Below are 20,792 nucleotides of genomic sequence, written 5' to 3'. Positions count from 1 at the left end.
GTCCCTAATTTTTGGAGTTTTCACTTTGTTTTAGAAATTTTTGTTTTAAAAATGAATCTGATTAAAAAAAGATCTGATTTAAATAAAATTAATCCAGTTTAAAAAAAAAATCGCCAACCCTGATCATTATATTAACCATCACCATCGTCATTATCGTCATCACTATCACCATCATAATCATCAACATTATCATTATAATCATCGTTATGTGAGAAAATGTCATCTCCTATAGAGATTACACATAAAATTTCAAAAAATGACATGCCTATATACATTGCCATTTTTCACAATGATGCCTTCTTTAATATTGAAAAATAGACTTGGTTCCTGTAAGAGTTCATTCTAAGTGACAACATATCGAAAAGTGGTAGAAAAGACCAACATTTAAGTTGTTAAAATGAAATTTCATGAATGTAATGATGTCAGAAACTCAAAACAGTATTTTTGAGTTCCGACAACACTTTGATGATGTTACAATGTAATTGAGGGTCAAATATGTCCTGAAATCATACTGTATCTTAATCTTTCCAACTATTAAACAAAAATTTGGGGTTCCCTGCTCTTTCTGATGATCTTACTTTCTTAGTTTCTTAGTTTATTATGCCTATCACCCCTCCTTGGACAAAGGCCGTCAGCAAAGTTCTTCCAGGCAGATTGGTACAGAGCCGCTCTTTTAAAACTCTGATGAGCTAAAGTGGCCTGAGTTCACCAAGGTGGGTTGAAAAACACCAGTTTAACCCATGGTTTATGCAGATTTCCTGTATAAATTACACTTATTTACTGTGTATGTTAAAAAAAGTGTCCAATGATGATGGGCGCTTTGTCACAGTGCGCCAAATTGACGCCTGTTGCCATGGTTAAGTATGCTACTTTATTCATGAGTTCACTAATGGAAGTGGACTCTTGAATAAAACTATCTCAAGATCAGGTTGGTCAATTCCTTGATTTTCATTTTCATGTCATGTATGAATGTCATTATGGACATGTCCTACAAAGGCTTTTCAAGGTCATCAAATCATGATGACGGCATCTTTGCGTCGTCGTGATGTTTTTGCTCTCCAATTGCTTCGCTTTTACCTTGAAAACAAAGGACAATCTGTAGTCATCAATGGTAAGCTGTCACCTGTGACCAACCTTAGCTGTAGGGTTCCTCAGGGGTCTGTCCTTGGTCCCTTGCTCCTTACACTGTACATCACCCCTCTTGGCTCTATGGCTCTATAATACAGCAACATAATCTTAGTGTACATCTCTATGCTGATGACACCCAGCTGTACCTCACATTTGATAAAAAAAGTGAAGATGCAGAAGATCGTGCAGCTGCTGTTGTTGGTGCTGCTATTGAGGAGATTTGATGTTGGATGAAAGTCAACTTCCTGAAGCTTTATGATAAGAATACAGAATATCTTCTTCATATATGGCTAATATCAACACATCTCCAGTCCTAAGGAAGCTATATATCTAGTATGCAAGGCTAGACATCTTAGCATAGTCTTTGATAATATAGGGTATTTATAATGCACACATATCCACCTTGTTAGGTGCTCAAGGCGCTCCTATATTACCCGGCTAAGCTAGGCGTTCATAGCGCACACAGCTTTTTAAGGAATTACTTCCTACCGGTACCCATTTACCTCACCTGGGTTGAGTGCAGCACATTGTGGATCAGTTTCTTGCTGAAGGAAATTACGCCATGGCTGGGATTCGAACCCACGACCCTCTGTTTCAAAGTCCGAAAAATAATCCACTGGGCCACAACGCTCCACTTTAATAGAACAATGAGCATGGGGAAACACACATCGCATGTCTACCAGTCTGCGTATTACCAGCTCCGCAGGATTGCTGAGATCAGACATTGTGTTACATGTGGTGCTGCCGAAAATATCATCCTTGCCCTAATAACGGCTAGATTTGACTTCTTTAATTGTCTCCTTGTTTTACCTTCATCAGCCATCAAACGGCTCCAGGCTGTCTAAAATGCTGAAGCCTGCCTTCTTATGGGCATTAGGAAGCACCTCTCTCCAATTCTTCACAAGTTTTACTGTCTGCCAGAACAATGCAGAGTGAAGTATAAGATCATGCTACTTAGTTATAATAGTGGTTGGCAAATCAAACTTTTCTGGGAAATTCAATAAGAGCAGGAAAAAAGTAAAAAAATTGTAGTGAAGTTATGATGAAAATTCTTCAAAGAATAAGAGAGTTCTGAATTGTTGAAGTTTTAAATCTGTGACATCATACGCTTCCCCTTATACCCCCATCTCACTAGATGGCGATTTCGCTGCGATCGTCAAAAATCGACAAAGCGTGGTATATCGTAGCTTGATCGTGGCTTCATCTTTTCAATCTTCTCTGTCGTACCTTGATCTTTTCTGAAGCGGCAAGGATCGCCACCATCTTCCTGGTCGCCACAATTCACTCGTCAATGGAAGTGGCTCCTCCGGGCATTGAAATAATGAAAATATTTGAAATGCCAACTTTGTTATATCTTGTCCAATTTTGATCAAATCTTCAGTGTTAGGCCTACCTTTATGAATCTGTTTCAACTCATATTTTCAGCCTGGAGTAACCCTTTAAGAAAACGTAGTGACAAACTATGTATCTTTAATGTATCACCATGTATCTTTCGTAGGTAATTGTTGGTCCTGAAAAGGACCATCCAAACTCAACGTTTAGACAAGTGTGTTCTTTTTTTCTTCTAACTCTTATACCCCTTTCATAGTGAAGGCGAAGTGGAGTTACTCCGGAGTAACTCAGGGTTGAGTTGATCCGCTTGTACTGCGGACCGACTTTAAACCCCCTTTCATATTGGCAAGCACGACAGCGGTGTATCCGCAGTCGTTGCCATGGTTTCCAAGCGAGTTCGCGCCATACGTGTGGCCAAATTTCCCAACAAGAGATTCGCGCCGAAATTTGTTTTGCAAATGCAGCTGCGCTAGATAGCGATGTGTGCAGCGCGAGCGTCCGATACTAGATACTCTACTATACTGGCTAGATAATCGTTGGCTATATGATATCGTAATCTGTTCGCTTCCATATCACAATGTTACTTTTGAGTCAGTTCTTACTTCTGACGATTGTGATGATGATTGAACTGGCCACAAGAACATGGTTAAAAATGCAGGACATTGACGATTCGTTCGACTTACAACTACGGAGATCACAGCGATAATCGCATACCGCATATCCAGTGCGGAGTAACTACGTTTGTAACACTCTTCTCGAAGTGGGTTGAGTACTCCGCTTTGAATCCAGATCGAACTAATCTCAGAATTTTCATATTGACCTCCAAAGTGGAGTAACTCCTCCTGGACTCCAGACTAACTCCACTTCGGCTCTCACTATGGAAGGGGTATGAGACTGGCGTATGTGCTGCAAATAGGCGTAGCTGCAAACCACTGCAAGTGGACCGAGATGGGTTAGAGCATAGAGCTATTACAGAAGGAGGTCTGACTCTCTTGAACGCTTTGCCCCATGAGCGGCACCGCTTATCTCCTCACAGCAGGGTGTCCATCACGGTACTTTCACACTTTCAGGCGCAGGCCGCCCTTAAATCAGCCCTAAATCAGATGGGGAAAGTTGATCGAATGCAATTTATTCAGACCCACTGGATACTATTAACATGAATAAATTTTACAGATCATAATCAACGAAATATCATATAAGTTTGATCTAGATCTATCTCATAAAATATGCGTCAATTCTAACATTTTTCTAAAAAGGTCTGGAGCTGAGGCATGTATTGTGTGAATGAGCTGAGCCTGCGAGCTCGTAGCTCTGGCATGTACTAACCTTCAACTTACACAAATAGGAGTACGTGGGGCACCGGAGGATACTCGACATGCAACAATCACTGTAGAAATGCCCCGTAGATTCGTCGTTATATTTTCAAGGCGCACAGAACAGAAAAAATGATCTTAGCGTTGAAATCAAGTTTGAAGTATGCTTTTTCCCGTCATTGTAATTTCTAAGACAGGAGCGTACAGGAAAAGGTTTTATTAAAGCAAGAAAGACAGACATACATAAATGACTAACATCCAATTTTTCTCTGTACGTACTGTGGCTGGGTTGAATCAGATTGTAATGTATTTGGTATGTATGCAAAGGTGATCATCTCAGAATTTTAACCATACATCAAAGACGTACATCAGGAATCTGTACAAAGAGATATGGATGTTGGAAGAAGAGCAAGTCCAGTTTCGATTTTGAAAAAAACAGAGCTTGAAGGGAAGAACGTTGTTTACGGCGGTGCCTCGCATGGACCTTCAAACATTCACTGACCTCAGACTTTATGACCGGGCTTATCGCGTTACATATAAGTGGGCTCTTACTTTCGCTTGGCGGCTCGTTGATTGATGTTAGATATCGTTCCTTCGCCAGAAGGAAGCGATAACAAAGGATTAACAGAGGAATTGGAAGAAAGGTCTCCTGTTTAAGAGGTTGGGTTTGCTTACACAGATGGATAGGTGGTCCGGGGGTCCCGGCCGGCCGCCCGTCTGAGTCCAGCCTGAGAATATGCATATTCAAGTGGTCTCAGGTAGGTTCGTTTTAAAGGAGGCCTGTGGTCACATGTGTTTATAACATTCTGTTTTCTTTCCTACCTGAGACAGGCCCCAGGGGAGGGGGTAAAACCCTTTGTTTTAGGGGAAAGCAACCAAGGAACTCTTTGAAACAACACTTATCATTGATCTGTCCATCTCTGTCAAGGATTCAATTATTTGTGTAATACATCTAAAGAACCTTGAACCATGGTACATGTTTACCTACGAGCATTATCCAACACCAGCCAGACTTAGTATACATGTGTACCATATGGGAATCACTGGATTCCCCTTGTATGCTATGCAGACTCTGAATGGCTTGTGAGGTGGGATCTCAGCGTGCAAAGCAAACCAGCCATGTCAAACTTTTATATTTCAGGAAATAGATTTCTTTGATTTTGGGAAAATTCCTCAAACAGATATCATGCATGAAATGTATAAAAAGAAAAAAGACAAAAGAAAGCATAAGATTTGGTTAGTTTGGACCTGGCTGATAAGTCTCTGTACAGTACATGGGATATGGTTCAAATGCCATTGTTCCAAGGTTTTATTTTGTATAGCTTTACATTTATTAAGTCAAGCTAGATCGATACATTGCAAAAGACTGGGTAAGAAATTACTTTGATTATTTAGGGGCTATTCGCATTGTAGTGATCGTTGAATTGTTTTTTTGGGGGGCTATTTCTTTGTTTGAAGGGCTAGACTGTGCAACAAGCAATTATGTGGTATCATTCTACTTGATGTAGAATATTGATTTTGTAAATGTTGTTTAATATTTTTTGCCACAGATCTTGGGATGATGAAAAATAAATGGTTGCCTTGAAGCAATCTATCTAGAGAATTTCAGGAGTCATATGGGGAATATAGGGGTGATTTGGGCTGTGTGCGATATCGCCTGTCACCCTACACTGCATTGCGGAGGCAACACCAAATTCATATTCATGTATAGAACACATCTTGTATTGACACACATAACAATAGTCTGCACTGCTGATATTTATAAAAGCAGTGAAGTGTGATAACGAATAAAAGAAGAGGCATGCATATTGTCTGGCACTGATATGAATGCAGTATGGCAATAAAAGAAAATATGGGCAAAACTCCATATTGTATGACTGTAATTGTAAATGTTTATTACATATGGTTGGCATATGATCACTCCTTGTTCAGTACCCTAAGAAACAAAGCAAATCCAGATTGGCTGTGAAAAGTGACCAATAGATTTAGATATAATGCTTAAAGATTTGAATTGAAGTCTTTTCAGATTTGAAAGTTCATCCTTATGATTTAAAATAAAATCAATGGCTGGTTATCAAATCCTTGAAATTTATAGTACAAGTAATGAGTGAAGTGTATTCAGCAAATGAATGTCAGTCTTAAAAATATTATTCTCAACAAATTTCAGAATTTTACGGATGAAATAAGATACGTTGTAAGTTGTTGTGAAAGAACTTATGTAATTTATTAATGGATCTTTGATTGGGGCTTAGTGAAAGAAATGAATACATAAAATATTGTTTGATTATGTTTTTAAAAAACCTACATTGTACAGTTCAATTATAGTAACCACTTGATATCATCAGAAAATTCAGCTACAAATCACTTGGTAGAAGTCGAGTTTCTAGTTATCAGTATTATGAATAAGTTAAGTTTATGCTCACATCATTATGGATTATTTTGTATGTTGCATATAATTATGTCACATTGATATTGTATTATTTGAATCCAGAAATAAAAGCAAAGAAAACTAACAAAACAACTTTTTGCATATTGTATGGGGGATGTAACTCAGCATAGTTTACATGTAACTATGCCCATAGCCAGCCAGCATAGTCAGTTGCCCCCAGAAAAAATTACTGAAAATTTTCAACAATTCCCCAAAGTGCTCACAAAACCCTTCAAATTCACTTTAGAAAATGCCAAAGCGCTCACATGAAAAGCTTGGTCTCTTCACTCTCTTACTTGTGATTTTTTTTTGAAAATTTTTATTTGTCCCTCTTCCCCATAGTAAAGAAAAATATGAGACTTTAATACAGAGGGCCATGGGTTTGCATCTCAGCCATGCTGTAATTTCCTTCAGCAAAAAGTTGATGCACATTGTGCCTCAATCAATCCACTTGAGCTATGGGTACCTGGCAGTAATTCATTACTTCAAATGCTTGTACACTAGGCGGTTTCAAACCGCCTCGATCACAAGAATCCCCGTTAAATTACGAGAACTTTTTAAGGCTAAAAAATACCCGTTAATTATTCCTGCATTCACACCGCTCCGAAACACATCCTTCGGGATAAGTTCCCGAAGTTACGAGCATGCGCAGTGTGGTCTGATAAGCAGGCAAGGCGGGAGATTCAAAATCTCTAGCCCAGCAGTACCCACGCCGCCGCGCCCAACGACACGCTGGGATAAAAGTTCCCGTAATTTGCTTTCACATCGCCAAAATACCTGCGACCTTGGAAAAATCCCCACGAAAGTTCTCGTAATTTCGCCAAGTACCTACTATTTAGCGGGTATTTTCTTTCGGGGAGATTACGCGTAGTTTGCTTTCACATTACCAAAATACCTGGTATTTTCTGATCGGGGTAAATTTCCCGATCAGAGAATACCTGGAACTGGCGAACTTCGAGGCGGTCTGAAACCACCTACTGTAAACTGTTGGTCAGGCTAAAAGGGCTAATGGGGTAATAATATCTAAAGTCCCTTCGGAAGAGAGACTTCAAATGGTGCGTGATATGCGCTATCAAGTCAAGAACCAAATATTGTAATAAAAAAGGATATATAGCCAACATACATGACTTGAAAATGAAACTACATGTAAGTAGGTCTTTTGTCTGAATCATTACCTGATTAATTTTGTAATCAATATCAAACATTGCATATAGGAAAGTTTAAGTGGCAGGAAGGGGAGAATTATAGCTATTATACAATTGATGAGTGGTTGTGAAACCAAATCATAAAGAAACATTAAAGGAATCATTACACTCTAGAATTCAGGGGATTGAAATAAATCATTTATATAAAGCTGTGATTTTTGACCAGTAGAAGTTAATTTTCAGATTTTTTAAATGTTTAAAATTTGAATTAAAAACATATGTGATTTAAATAGAATAAATAGCACTTAAATCTAAATTCAGAGCTGACTGGCCAGAGGAGCTGTTCTAAATTTAGGTCTCAATTTAGAGTGAAGTTTGTGAATGAGTTTAATTGAATTTAAATTCCCCAGAATTTGAAATGTTAAGACATTTTTTTTTTTGGGGGGGGGGCTATGTATCTTACCCAAGTTAGATTAACAATTGTAACAAATTCTTGTTTTACAGTGCAATGAGGGGAGCTTTTTGCAAACATAAACAACCTCCTAATTCTAGATTTCAAGTAACAGTACAATGAAAATGGTATGATTAGTGACATACAAATTCATGGCTTAAATTTTGATATTATGAGGGCAACATAACTTTTCTACTGGGCAGTTTCTATGCCATAAAGGATAAACATTTTAAAGGACATAGAAGGCTAATGAAAGGGGAATTGAGATCAGTATGTAGGGCATCGATGGCTACATGGCCTTAGATTAATTTAAAACATGTAAATATTTCACTTTTCCCAGGTATTTTAGAATTTTCATTTTTTCATATAGACAATGACATTTCTTGCTTATTTGTATTTTTTGCAACCTTTATCATTCCCTGGGGCCTGCGGCCCACTGCATTAAAGTTACTATTATAAAATAGCTGCTTTCATTTTAACGAAGTAATTTAACAGAGAAATTGACAGTATACCATGAAGACTGGAATTGTAATTATTCTGATATTGTTATCATTGTATGGTTATTAAAAACAGCTTTGTTAGTGTAATTTCATCAATTTGGAACCAGTAAATTTTAAATATGTGAAATGGTTCTGTATCATCGAATGGATCACTATGTTTAATACGGTTATTTGATAGAAGAACAAGAAGTGCTTTGGGCAGTGCCAAACTGGACAGTTTTCATGCGTATGTCATCTGCGATGTACAATAGAAACCATAGCGTAAGATGTAATCTAATAAAACAATTCCGAGTAATTATTTCATGTCCTTTCTGGAATTTGAAGCTGCAACCTTGGCATCCATGATGCAATGATTATCATGCCACAATGAAGAGTTGTTCATTAGGTTACAAATTTCTTGATATCAGTGCTCCATAATACAAAGGTTTGCTAAATACCAATCGCTAAATACCAATGACCAATCAAGATCATTGTGGTATGCGCACTCTGTTTAAAATAATACCGGGAACCAATAACTGCGGTTCTCTCATATTTGCAATTCATCGCAAACCTTTGCGTTACGGAGTCCAGTATGTCCTGTGTCAATGAATATATTGTAGCCGAACCGACTTTCTATCCTGACGAGCTGGTTCGTTTCGGCTGCAATATACAACCAGTTGGTGTAAAGTCCGTCTTTTTCACTTCTGACTCTTTGCTCCTTCTCAGTAACTTCGATTATATCTCATGGATTTCAACATTTCTGTCATCCCGTATCTCCATTTTCTCAGTTATTCCAGTATTCAGTATCTACTTAATTTCAGTATTTCGGTATCTCAGTAATTTCAGTACTTTCAGTATCCTCACTCATCGATATTTTCAGTATTCTCAGTAATATAAGTATTTTCAGTATTCTCAGTAAATTCAGTATTTTCTGTATCTCAGCTAAGTCAGTATTCTCACTCCTTCTCTAGTCAGAACTTCTGCTTTTCCGACCATGCATACTGTAGTTCCATACAACAAAATAACGACAAGCAGGAAGCAAGGCATTCAGTTCTTATAACTTTACTGTAGAGATATCATGCTCATCCTGTTGTGGCAGGTTCCATTAAAAATTGAACAGAGTTTCGTTCAGAAACCTCTTTCTGCCAAGCATATTGCATGGCTCATAATCGACGATTCAGGAGGGAGATTGTCAGGCCGTAAAATTTAATCATCTTTTAAAAACAGGGTTATGAAATAAATCTTTTCAACTACAGCAATCGTAATTGGCACTACTATTTATACCTGAACATTGAAGAACAATTAGAGATAAACATCTAACATAATCAAACAGAACTAGTAGCTTTCATACATTTAAAAGAAAATCTCTACATAATCGATTACAAACGATTACTGAATTTCCCTATGCAACTAGGCTGCGTTTATGCGACCTCGACCCAGAATCATGATTTGAATCACCATTTGAATCATGATTCAAAACAGCAGCATGAATCACGACCCGACAGAATCAGCGTTTATACGACCATCTTTCTAACGCTGTTTCTCCCTGAATTCGGGCCGATCCAGTGCGCATCACAGTGCGCAGTTTGACCCAGGAAGTATAGGTCAACATTTTCGCACGTGTTTCTAACTTCACGTCGGCTGCTAGATTTTTGCTGCCGCCGGAGCTAACGCGCGATCGTTTGTGCAAGTGCAACGCTTACTCGGCTCGGCTTGGGCTCGGCTTCCGAAAAATAAATCTTTTACTTCCAGAATTCCGTGTATTGTAACTCGTATTGTTTTTGATCGGGAACCAGAAGGGGTCATCATCCTCCCTCCCACCTCCCGATCGATTTTTCTTGTCTATGATGGTCCTGTACTGGGCACGAATTCTGTTAATTTTGTCTCGACAGGCGGTGCCACATCTCCGTTGAAATCCCTCCCTCGCAAGCGCCGCGGAAAGGGATCGTCTTATTTCTGTGAATCCCCGTAAGGGATGCTTGTGCTTCAGGCTGAGCCCAAAGCACAAGCAGAGCCCTGAGTTCATCGTCAGTCCAATTTGTGCCTTCGGAACTTGAAGAAATGATGGATGAAAACAATGAAATATACAAATGACGCTACAGTACAACCCCGGGGGTACAATACACAGAATGATAATTCCTAAATGCTGGCAATACTGCTACACGAAAATTAACCTGCACGAAACACAGCGCGCGCCTTTGAGTCGAACCCGGAAGAAGCACAACACAATGATGTCATAGAATCATGATTCAAGTCACGATATCGTTCATACGACCTTTTTCGTTCGTGATTCTACAGAAACGTCTTTCCAAACGCCCCTTTTTTCGTGTTTCATGTTTGTGATTCTAATCATGATTATGTTCAATTTCGACTAAACGCAATCGTGATTCTGCAGAATCGTGATTTGAATCATGATTCTAATCATGATTCTAGGGTAAAAAAGTGACGAATAAACGCACCCCTAGATACATGGATTAAAAATTATTCTACGCTCTTCACTGTTACGAAACCATGCTGAACATTAAGTTAACCTTTAATTTCATTACAATATATTCAATAGGTGCAATCAAGATCATCATGGAATGCACTTTTTGTTTTGAAATATTGACCAGGAACTAATAACTGCGGGTCTCTCATATTTGCAATTCAACGCAAACCTTTGCGTTACTGAGTCTAGTATGTCTTGTGTCAGTGAATATATATTCAATAGGTGCAGTCTTTGAAAGTATTCAGCAGTATTTCTTCTTCATTTTTAGTCCAAATATTATATTGGTTTTTATATATCAAAAGCTAGTTTTGGCTTTATACTGTTGGTTTTGGTTCAGTTTGACCCTTTTTTTTTCAATTTAAATTTGTTGATAGGGAGAGAGTCCTGATCAGGGTAGGTTATTACCAGGTCAACAGGAATTGCTTGCTGACATCCTTCAGAAAGAATCAGTGCGTAAAATGAACCATGGTAAACCAGTAGGAACCAGGAGAGGTAGTCTTCCAGGATTGCACTTCTCAGGTCAGGCTACACCAGGAAGAAGACGAGGAAATTCATTTACTGATGGCCAACACCAGTATACAGATAATGCATATGTAAGTAAACAACACCAAAAAAAAACTAAAGGTGTTAAAATGACACCAGCTATGGTTTTGAGAGGACCACACCCTCAGGTGTATGATAAAACTACACCCAGAGTACTTTAAATATAACACCAAATAGAAATTCTTCTTCTTCTACTCCTTCTTCTTCCTTCTTCTTTTTCTTCTTAATATTTTTCTTTGACTTCTTCTTCTTAGACTTTTTCTTTGAGTCGAAGCAATCTTTAAACCTGTTCAGAAAATCACCTTGTGATGTATATAGTTTTCAAGATCGCTTTTCCTTGTTAAACTGGTTTTAGCTTAAGTAAGGACACAACCATTCTTCGGGAAGCAATCTTTGCACATTTTGAGCACGCTACTCCACATGACTGGTGTAGAATTGCTACGCTGCGGTTTCAAATTTTGCGCGAATCATGTTGCCCCACTGGGAGCATTTCCATAGCAACAAGATTGCTTTACGTGAAATGATTTTGAAAACCACTTTCGTGTAATCAAGTGGGAATGCTAGCAAAGCGATCTTCCAAACTGGTTTCCTGAATTGGTTTCCAGTAAACTAGTTTTAGAAAGTGTAATGAGAACGGCCTCTTACTGGACATCCTGCCTGATTTTCAGGTCACATGACCAGGGTCAATGAAATTAGACCATGTTGAGGAATCAACATCGAAATCTTAATGCGACCGCACACCTTATGATTGGTCTGCGACCTGATTTCAGAAAAATGTAGTAGAATTTGATGCTAACATTGAGACTTGGAATATCTTACTGTGTAATGTTCTAAATCATCCTACGAATACCTTCAAATCTGTGACTATGCTATCATCCTTCTTAGAATAAAAGCAAATATCTAGTCGTAATGACATCATAGCAGTCGTACGATTTGAAACTAATTTGGCCTTTACTCCGAAATAAAGGTTTGCAATCTTTCAAAATGGTTACATTAGTACTCTAATTTTCAGATCACATTACCAAGGTCAAAGGTCATGTAGGGCCAATGAACTTTGGCTATTTTGGGGATATTTGTAGCATTACCATGGTAATTCTGAAAGTTTATGGATCTAGTTCATTAAACTTAAAACATGTGATACCCTTTTCATAAACCTATCCTCCAATTAGCCGCCTAAGAGTAATGCGGATGATTCAATAAAAATTGCGTTCAGAAACTCCGAAAATAAGCCGCATTATTTTTACGAGCGCCCGTCCTGAAAAAGGCGGATAATCGCCATGACAACTGGACACGCCCCCTCCGATGCGGTTGTGTTGGAAAAGGGTGACCTTGTGACCGCACCATGGCAATTATCCGCATTATTTGGAAATGCGTTCATAAACTCAAAATCTTATCCCGATGCCGCTATTATGCGGATAATAGCAGCATCAGAGTAATGCGGATAACTCTTGTCCTCCTCCAATTTTACGACCAAATTATGCTGCTATTAGCCGCCTAATTCATAGTAATTGGGTTTATGAAAGGGGTATGAGTATCACAGAACATTTATCTTGTACTCATCGTAATTTGTACATTATTTGCGATGCAGTGCTTTGATTGACGAGTCACAAAAGACACATACTGCCTTCGCTCGGGAATTTGAATTAAAATCACAGTTTTCGAGTGAGCGTGTGAAAGGTTTGATGATTCTAAAGATGAATTGCAATCACCATTACAATGATGATTCAAGATTTATGTCTGAAAAGGCCCTACATACAGCAGAATAATATGAATATATTATTCATATCAAAACAGAAATATTTCTGTTTTTAAACTTAATGTCTTTTTGCACAAAAAATCAGCCTTCAAAGTGAAACAAATAGCTCCAAATATTTTGTGATTGCTTTAACATCAAAAAGCCCCTGGAAATAAAAAGAATTTCTACCCTGGAAATGACAGGTGATTGATAATACCTTCTGTCATTATGTATAGTAGTATGTCTGAATCCAAATCCAGGAAGTGTAAGAGACAGGAAAATCAAACCATGAAACATGAATTCTTGTTGAGGAAGATGAAGCAATCTGGAAATATAAAGAACCGGTATTACAGGCCAGTATTCATGAAATAAAAATGGCTCTTTAAGGGGGAAAGTTACCCTGATAAAAATGGATGTTTATTAAATGCAGAAAACTAAGAGAAATGTGTTGGTTAAGGTATGATCAAAATCAATCAAAGAATTATAGAGTTAAGAATGGTTAAAATTTTGATTTTGTGAGCATCTCCAATCTAGTCAGTTTCCGAAATGCAATTTTCTCAAAAATTTGAAAGTGACTTTCATTTGTGCAGTGGATATACATGTATCATCACACACATCATTTCATTTCTCCTATTAGAAAAATATTTATATTCATCATGTTCCACATAAATTAGAATTTATAGACTTTGTATCAGAAATGTATGAGGAAGCTACTCGCATGTGATGTAAGTAATTAAAAACTTTTAAAATTCATATATCTTTGATGAAAATTTTCACAAATGTTTTATTTAATTTTTCTGCTTTAATAGATTTAACTTATCATCAGGGTGAAAATACCCTTTAAGTTTTAATATATTTTTTTTGTTAACAGAGATCCCCATTTATTGTGTGGTACTCAAGTGCTTTCATATTTGGGGAACCAATGAACTAACAGATAGATATACTTAACCAATGAATAAATGACAGTGAATGAATTAATCAAAGTATGAGTGAATGGATGAGTAAATAAATGAATGAATTTGTAAAGGAAGGATTAATGGATACCACAGCTCATCCATTCTTCTTAACTATGTTTTTTTTTTAAAGATTTCTACTCTTATGAATGAAACCATGGTCATTAATTTGAGTCAATATCACATTCTAGATCCAAAAGGGGCCAGATTTTGCCAAGTTTAGCAACAAGACAAAGTAATCAAGTGATTCATTGTAAGTCTTAAGAAAATGTTGCAGTCAATAGCTTGGTTTTGATATTGATAGATGATTAAGAAATGGAATAGAGGTACTGTCATTATTAATGAATTATTCTGTTATTACTGCCAAGACAAGATCAGGAATTATTTCAAATCCTTATTAAGACACTGGATCAATCTAATTGCTCATTAATCAGCTTTGGCTTAATTGTGGTCAATGCGATGTCTTTTCTGAATAATAATAATAGTAGATGCTTATATAGCACATAATATTCTATAGTCATTATGCGCTTTACAAAAGTGGTTATTAAGCCTAATACAGGTATACTTAGAATAAAATACATAAATACTAAATGAAAGATTAACAAAACATTGTAACATACCTTTCCTAAACCAAATAATCTAACATGAGAACAAGTACGTTTTTAAAGATTTGAGAAAGGTGGAAGTACATGTGATGGCCCTCAGATTATTAGGCACTTTATTCCACAGTACAGGTGCTGCTGACTGAAAGGCACGATCACCAAATGAACATGTTCTAGATGTTGGTACAGTTAATAAATTCTAGCAAGAAGAGCGGAGATTCCTTTGTGGGACATATTCAGTAATCAGATCATACTGATTAATGGACGAGTTGGCAATAGCCTAAATAGAATTAGACTAAAGGGGTTGTAGATTAAATGGTTGTAGATGAAATGGTTATAGACAAACTGATAATTAGATGAAATGGCCATTTGAGGAAATGATGACTGGATGAAATGGTTGTTAGACAAAATGAAGGTAGACCATATGGTGAGTGGATGGGATGGCGGTAGACGAATTGGCAATTTACCATTAATTTGTCCTTATCTATGTTTTCCCCCTCTCTCTGCTAAAAATCTTTCTCCGCTTTCTGTCTCTTCTGTACAACTAATTGCTTCTATATATGCACAGTCATGCAGTGTCAGTAACTGTATTGATAATATGCCCCCACCGCTCCCACTCGGAACTTTGGTGTTGTTGATTGGTTTGTCTGTGAAAGGAAGAGATATAACAAAGAAAAGACAATCTTTAGAATACTAAATGTGATAATCATTCATCTCAGAGAAAAATTACAAGATTTATGACAATAGTTATGACAATTTTCCAGAATACTACCCCAGGATATTTGATATATTTGTGTTACTGCTAACTATTAATTCAAATCTTAATCTAATCTAGTAGTTCAGTTTCAAATCTCTTTCTCATTATCTTTAAAGTTATTAAATGCTATTTATTATATACATGTAGTCCATTTACTAACTTACAGAAGGGGACGGGGGGGGGGGGGACATGTGCTTCCAAATTTATCCCAAGGTTAAGGGAAAAAAAAAAGGAAGGGGGGGGGTTCGATATCAGTTCCTGAATATCATATAAAAAAATCTGACACAAAATTAAAAATTTTATATTAAAGATGTCAAAATTTTTTCTCACACCATTGTAGAAATTTTGCCTATATGCCATGCCTGGACTTTATTATCATATTGGATTCTTATTAACCATCCACATACAAGCATTCAGAACAAACAATAATTATTTCATTCCAATGAGATGTGTCTTAAAGGTTAAGGGAAGGGGGAGATATGAATGAAAGATATCAATTGGAAGATAACTTAGATTTGAATATTATTATTCATCATGGGTTTTACTTTGTTCAAGTTCATTGTATCGTCCTGTAAATCATTAGTTGTCACATATGGTCTTTGTATATAATGATTACAGATGGTTTGAATGGGCATTTCCAACCATCAATATTATTCTGTTGTTATAACTGTGGAAATTAAACAATTATTGATTTCCATGATGAACTTGATTGCATGGAGATAAATTTTATTTGTGATAATGATTCTTTATATGATAACTCCTATTAAAATTTGGTTTGATGAGAGTATTAATATTGCTTGTTCTATGTAATGAATACATGGAGGCTGTTTCACAAAGCTTTCTTCAGATTCTAAACCAATTCAGCTCCTCATCAGCTGAAGATAAAGTATGATCTTTGTAGATTGAGATTCTAACAACTCAGACTTCAGAGTTTATTACTTGCAGACATTTGGTCAGGGTTATAGGATATTCAGCTACACCAAGTTAATATCTAACTCAGATATCTCACTTGGTTCAATAAAACACACAAGTTATCAGGGCCTTGTTTCATAAAGCTACTGGAGCCTTGTGATTTAGATTTGTTTGAGAAATTGTGCTCCTTTGAATGTTTTATCAGAAATATGGCACAATATAAATGCTTTGGTTCTTCATGATCATCATCGTTCTTTGTTATTAATGTATAAGAAGGGATGGTCCGGGCTGAAAATATATATCTAAATAAATAGAGTAAAATTTCACCGAGCAAAATGCTGAAAATTTCATCCAAATCAGATAACAAATAATAAAGTTATTGAATTTCAAAGTTAATCAATATTTTGTGAAAACAGTTACATGCACATCGTCATGAATATTCATTAGATGGGCTAATGATGTCGCATCCCTACTTTCCTTTTTATATGTTATTACATGGAATCATAAATGTTTCATTTTTTCATACATGTGTAAATGATGAATAAAGTTGCGGCAATAAATAACTAATGCACTTAATCAGTTGTCAATCCAATTGTTTTAGTTCTTGGTAGAATATTTTTGAATAAACATTATTTCATATAACAAAATACAAAAGAACAAGTGGGGATATGACATCATCAACCCACGTAATAAAAATTCAGAAAGACATGCCTAGAACTGTTTCACCGGAATAAAGCAAATTTTTAAAAAATTCAATATCTTTGTTATTTGTTATCCGGTTTTGAACATTTTTTCAGCATTTTGCTCTGTGAATTTTACTCTATTTATTGAAATAGAAATATCTCCAGTCTGGACCATCTCTTTAATGAAGCAGGGCCCAGGTTGGAAGAATGATGGCTGGAAATAATGGCTGGAAATAAGACTACCAGATTTATAGCACATGATTTTCAGCAATGTCTGTTACGATACACACTGATTCTCACCTGTGGTTTTATTGATGAATGTAAACCTCGCTTCTGCATCCCCCCCTTCGTCCAGATTTCCTCAGGACATGGTCTATTAAAACTTGAATGAAGAGACATTGTTCTGATGTATTAAACGAATGCAAAATACTCTAGGATTATGGTGGCTTGCATGCTAAGCATATCATCATAACAAAATGACTAGTTTTTATATAAATCATTTAAAATTTAGCCTTGATATATTTTGTAAAGGTATTGATATATTTGTCTTTTTTCAATTTCACAGTACAAGTTTTTACCAGATGATATAGCCTTTAGTCAGGTGCTTCCACCAGTATGGTTCCTAGGGAAGATCTCAAGATCCAAAGCAGAAGAGATCCTCCACCAGTCAACATCTAATGGTGATCTTCTCTTGAGAGAGAGTGAGGCTCACCCAGGGCAGTATACACTCTCTGTAAGACAGGATACTGATAATAAGAGCCTCATTAGACACTATATGTTTAAGAAAAACCCTTTTGGGTTCACCCTACTGATTGAAGATAAGGTGAGTGGAGGGAGATGATTTAGGACAAGTAATGTTGGTGATGGTAGTGGTGGTTATGATGATGATGCTAGTAATGATGATGGCAATGGTGATGGTGATGATGATGATGATGATAATGATGATGATGATGAGGATCATGATGATGATGATGATGATGATGAGGATCATGATAATGATGATGGTAATGATGATGACGGTGATGATGATGAGGATCATGGTAATGGTGATGATGGTGATGATGATTATTATGATGGTGATGGTGATGATGATGATGGTGATGATGATGAGGATCATTGTAATGATGATGATGGTGATGATTATTATGATGGTGATGGTGATGATGATGATGATGGTGATGATGATGGAATCATTGTAATGATGATGATGGTGATGATGATGAGGACTGTGGTAATGATGATGGCAGTGGGGTGATGCGATGATAATGAGGATTGTTGTTGTGATGATGATGGTGATGATAGTAATGATGATGATGGTGATGTGAGGGACAATGATGATGATGAGTGGGATGACAGTGCTGACGTGTGAGTGATGATAATGATGATGGTGGTAATGATGAGAGGGATGACAGTAATGATGTGAGTGATGATTATGATAATGTTGATGATGGTAATGGTGATGATAGGAATGGTGATGATAGTGATAATGATGGTGACGATGAGTAATAAGAGGAAGAATGAGATGGAGGAGGGTAGGGAGAAGAATAATGAAAATCTAATGGGATGCTGACTCTGCAACTGAGCTTCCCCTTTCTCTCTTTCTTGCTGCAGCCTCCAGTGCTAGGTTCAATGTACGAGCTGATGTGGTTTTTTATCCAAGAGAGTGGAGGACATTTATTACCCATACAAAAGAATCCCAATCTACCATCTACAATTTATGACTTCAGTGTACCGACTCCACAATGTAAGTACAGTTAGGATGCACATTGTACCTACACTCAACAATGATAATGACAAAAATAAAATATTAACATAAATTTGTATAGTGCAGCTTTTACATGAATATATTCAGCTGCTCTAGTTCAGAGCTCTCTTTACTTAATTCTACATGTACATAGATTTGTCTTAATTAAAGAGATATGTTTTCAATTTCGATTTGAAGATGAAGCGAGTGATGGTGAATATCTTATGTCAATTGGTAGGCTATTTCAAAGTTTAGGGGCACCAACTGCAAATGCACGATTGCGGAGTGTGACTTTTGTTTTGTGAAAGAGGATCTGGAACAATAATTTATCTGTGGAACTTCGCACACAAGTCCACTGTGATTGGGTTTTTGTTGGATTGGTATATGATTTGTCAGCTCTACTTTTTGTCCAGTCTGGGTCTTTAACACCACACAGGCTTCTCCCTACATCCTACAAATATCAAAATCCTGGCAAGTTGTGTCTCAACTTATTTATTCATTGATGGATGGATTGATTCTTTTGTTTGTTCATTTATTAGTTTATGCATGTTCACACTGCTGCAATATGAATGCAATGTTTGCCATGACAAAGATAACATGTAAAAGTAAATAAAACGTTAAAAGTTAATGATGAATGTACAACCTAAACCTGATTGGATCAATTCAATTTGCACGTATTTCATTCTCAGTTGAAAACATACACAGTGATTAACAAGCAAAAGTAAAAATGAAATTAAAATTGGGAACTGCAAAAAAAAAAAGCCAAGAGGTGTTGTACATGTGCCTTTCCCAAAACATTGATTATGTTGAATACATAGTAAAGAAAGGACATGATATAAATAAAGTGTATGAACAGAGACAAATTTACAAGAAAGAAATTACTATGCATACTTCAAATAAAGAAACTGCTTCAATTTTTTTTGGAAGAATTACGGGTACATACAATCATATCTTTAGGGGGAAGTTCCAAATTACAGGGAAATGGTGTGGTACAGATTTCATTACATTATTATTTTTAAAATATCTTTAAAACAGCTATTGTTATGATGAATATGGTGATTGAGAACATTTTATGGACATTAATAATAATAATAAGGATCTTGAAGGGGTGTAACTTTTGATCAGTGAAATAAGGTACTGGGGAGATGAGCCATGAACACAATGGAAAATTAACAACAAAATCTTGAACATAATACGCTGTTTTACAGTGAGCCAATGTAAGGATCTTAAAAAGGAGTAATGTAAGTGTGCCTGGTGGATAGAGAAACGATGCGAGCGGCAGCACTTTGAAGTTTCTGAACTTTGACTAACTGGTTCTGGGGTAGATTAAACAAAAGGGAGTTTCCAAAATGGAGACGGGACGAAATTAAAGCGAGAACATATTTTTCTGTGGCCGGGAGAGACAAGTATTTCCTAATAAAACCAATATTTCGCAATTGGTAGCGAACTGATCTACAAATAAAAGAAATGTGATTCGACATTGTCATGTGAGAATCAAAAACTATACCGAGGTTGCGTCAAGAACTTGACAAATTTACAGTGAGGCCAGAAATGAGATGGAGTCAATGTGGATTTTACTAAGGTGTACTTTGGAGCCAAAAAAAAAGAAATTCACATTTAGCTGGATTCAACTTAAGAGAGTGAGAAGTCAGCCAATTGTGAACATCAACCATGCAACATTCAAGATGATGGATGGAACTTTCTGCAGCTAGTTGATCCGAATTAAAGGAAATCATGAGTTGGATGTCGTCTGCATAAATATGGTATTTTATGTTGTGTTTCGACAGAATTTGTCGCAATCCAGATGAATAAATCGAAGAGAGTTGGCCCGCCCACAGAACCCTGTGGTACCCCGCAAGAGAGAGGCAAAGCATCAGACTTATAACCGTTTATGCAAACAATCTGAGAGTGGAATGAGAGATAAGACTCAAACCACTTATAAGCCTCACCCTTTACACCTAGTGAACTAAGTATGTTCAAAAGGATAGTGTGATTTACATTGAGAGGTAATTTATTCTGAAACACATTTAGACTTAATTTGTATCAATACAAACAAACAAACAAGAACAAGAGAAAGAATACAATGAGAACTAAAAAAA

The 20,792-nt window shown here is 36.7% G+C and overlaps 1 protein-coding gene across 7 annotated transcripts in view; it reads left to right on the top strand.

Annotated features, from left to right (window-relative positions):
* Positions 1-20,792, top strand: part of LOC121415021 — a 54,659-nt gene that overhangs the window by 7,772 nt on the left and 26,095 nt on the right. For all 7 annotated transcript variants that reach the window (XM_041608071.1, XM_041608067.1, XM_041608065.1 and 4 more), the window contains exons 4-6: positions 11,139-11,357; positions 17,515-17,772; positions 18,561-18,693. In XM_041608071.1, the coding sequence (XP_041464005.1) occupies positions 11,139-11,357; positions 17,515-17,772; positions 18,561-18,693 (610 nt within the window). The remainder of the gene's footprint in view (positions 1-11,138; positions 11,358-17,514; positions 17,773-18,560; positions 18,694-20,792) is intronic.

Source organism: Lytechinus variegatus, chromosome 5, assembly GCF_018143015.1.
Source record: "Lytechinus variegatus isolate NC3 chromosome 5, Lvar_3.0, whole genome shotgun sequence".
NCBI classification, from domain to species: Eukaryota; Metazoa; Echinodermata; class Echinoidea; order Temnopleuroida; family Toxopneustidae; genus Lytechinus; species Lytechinus variegatus.
The sequence above is the reverse complement of the archived record's forward strand: the minus strand, read 5'-3'. Positions and strand labels throughout refer to the sequence as shown.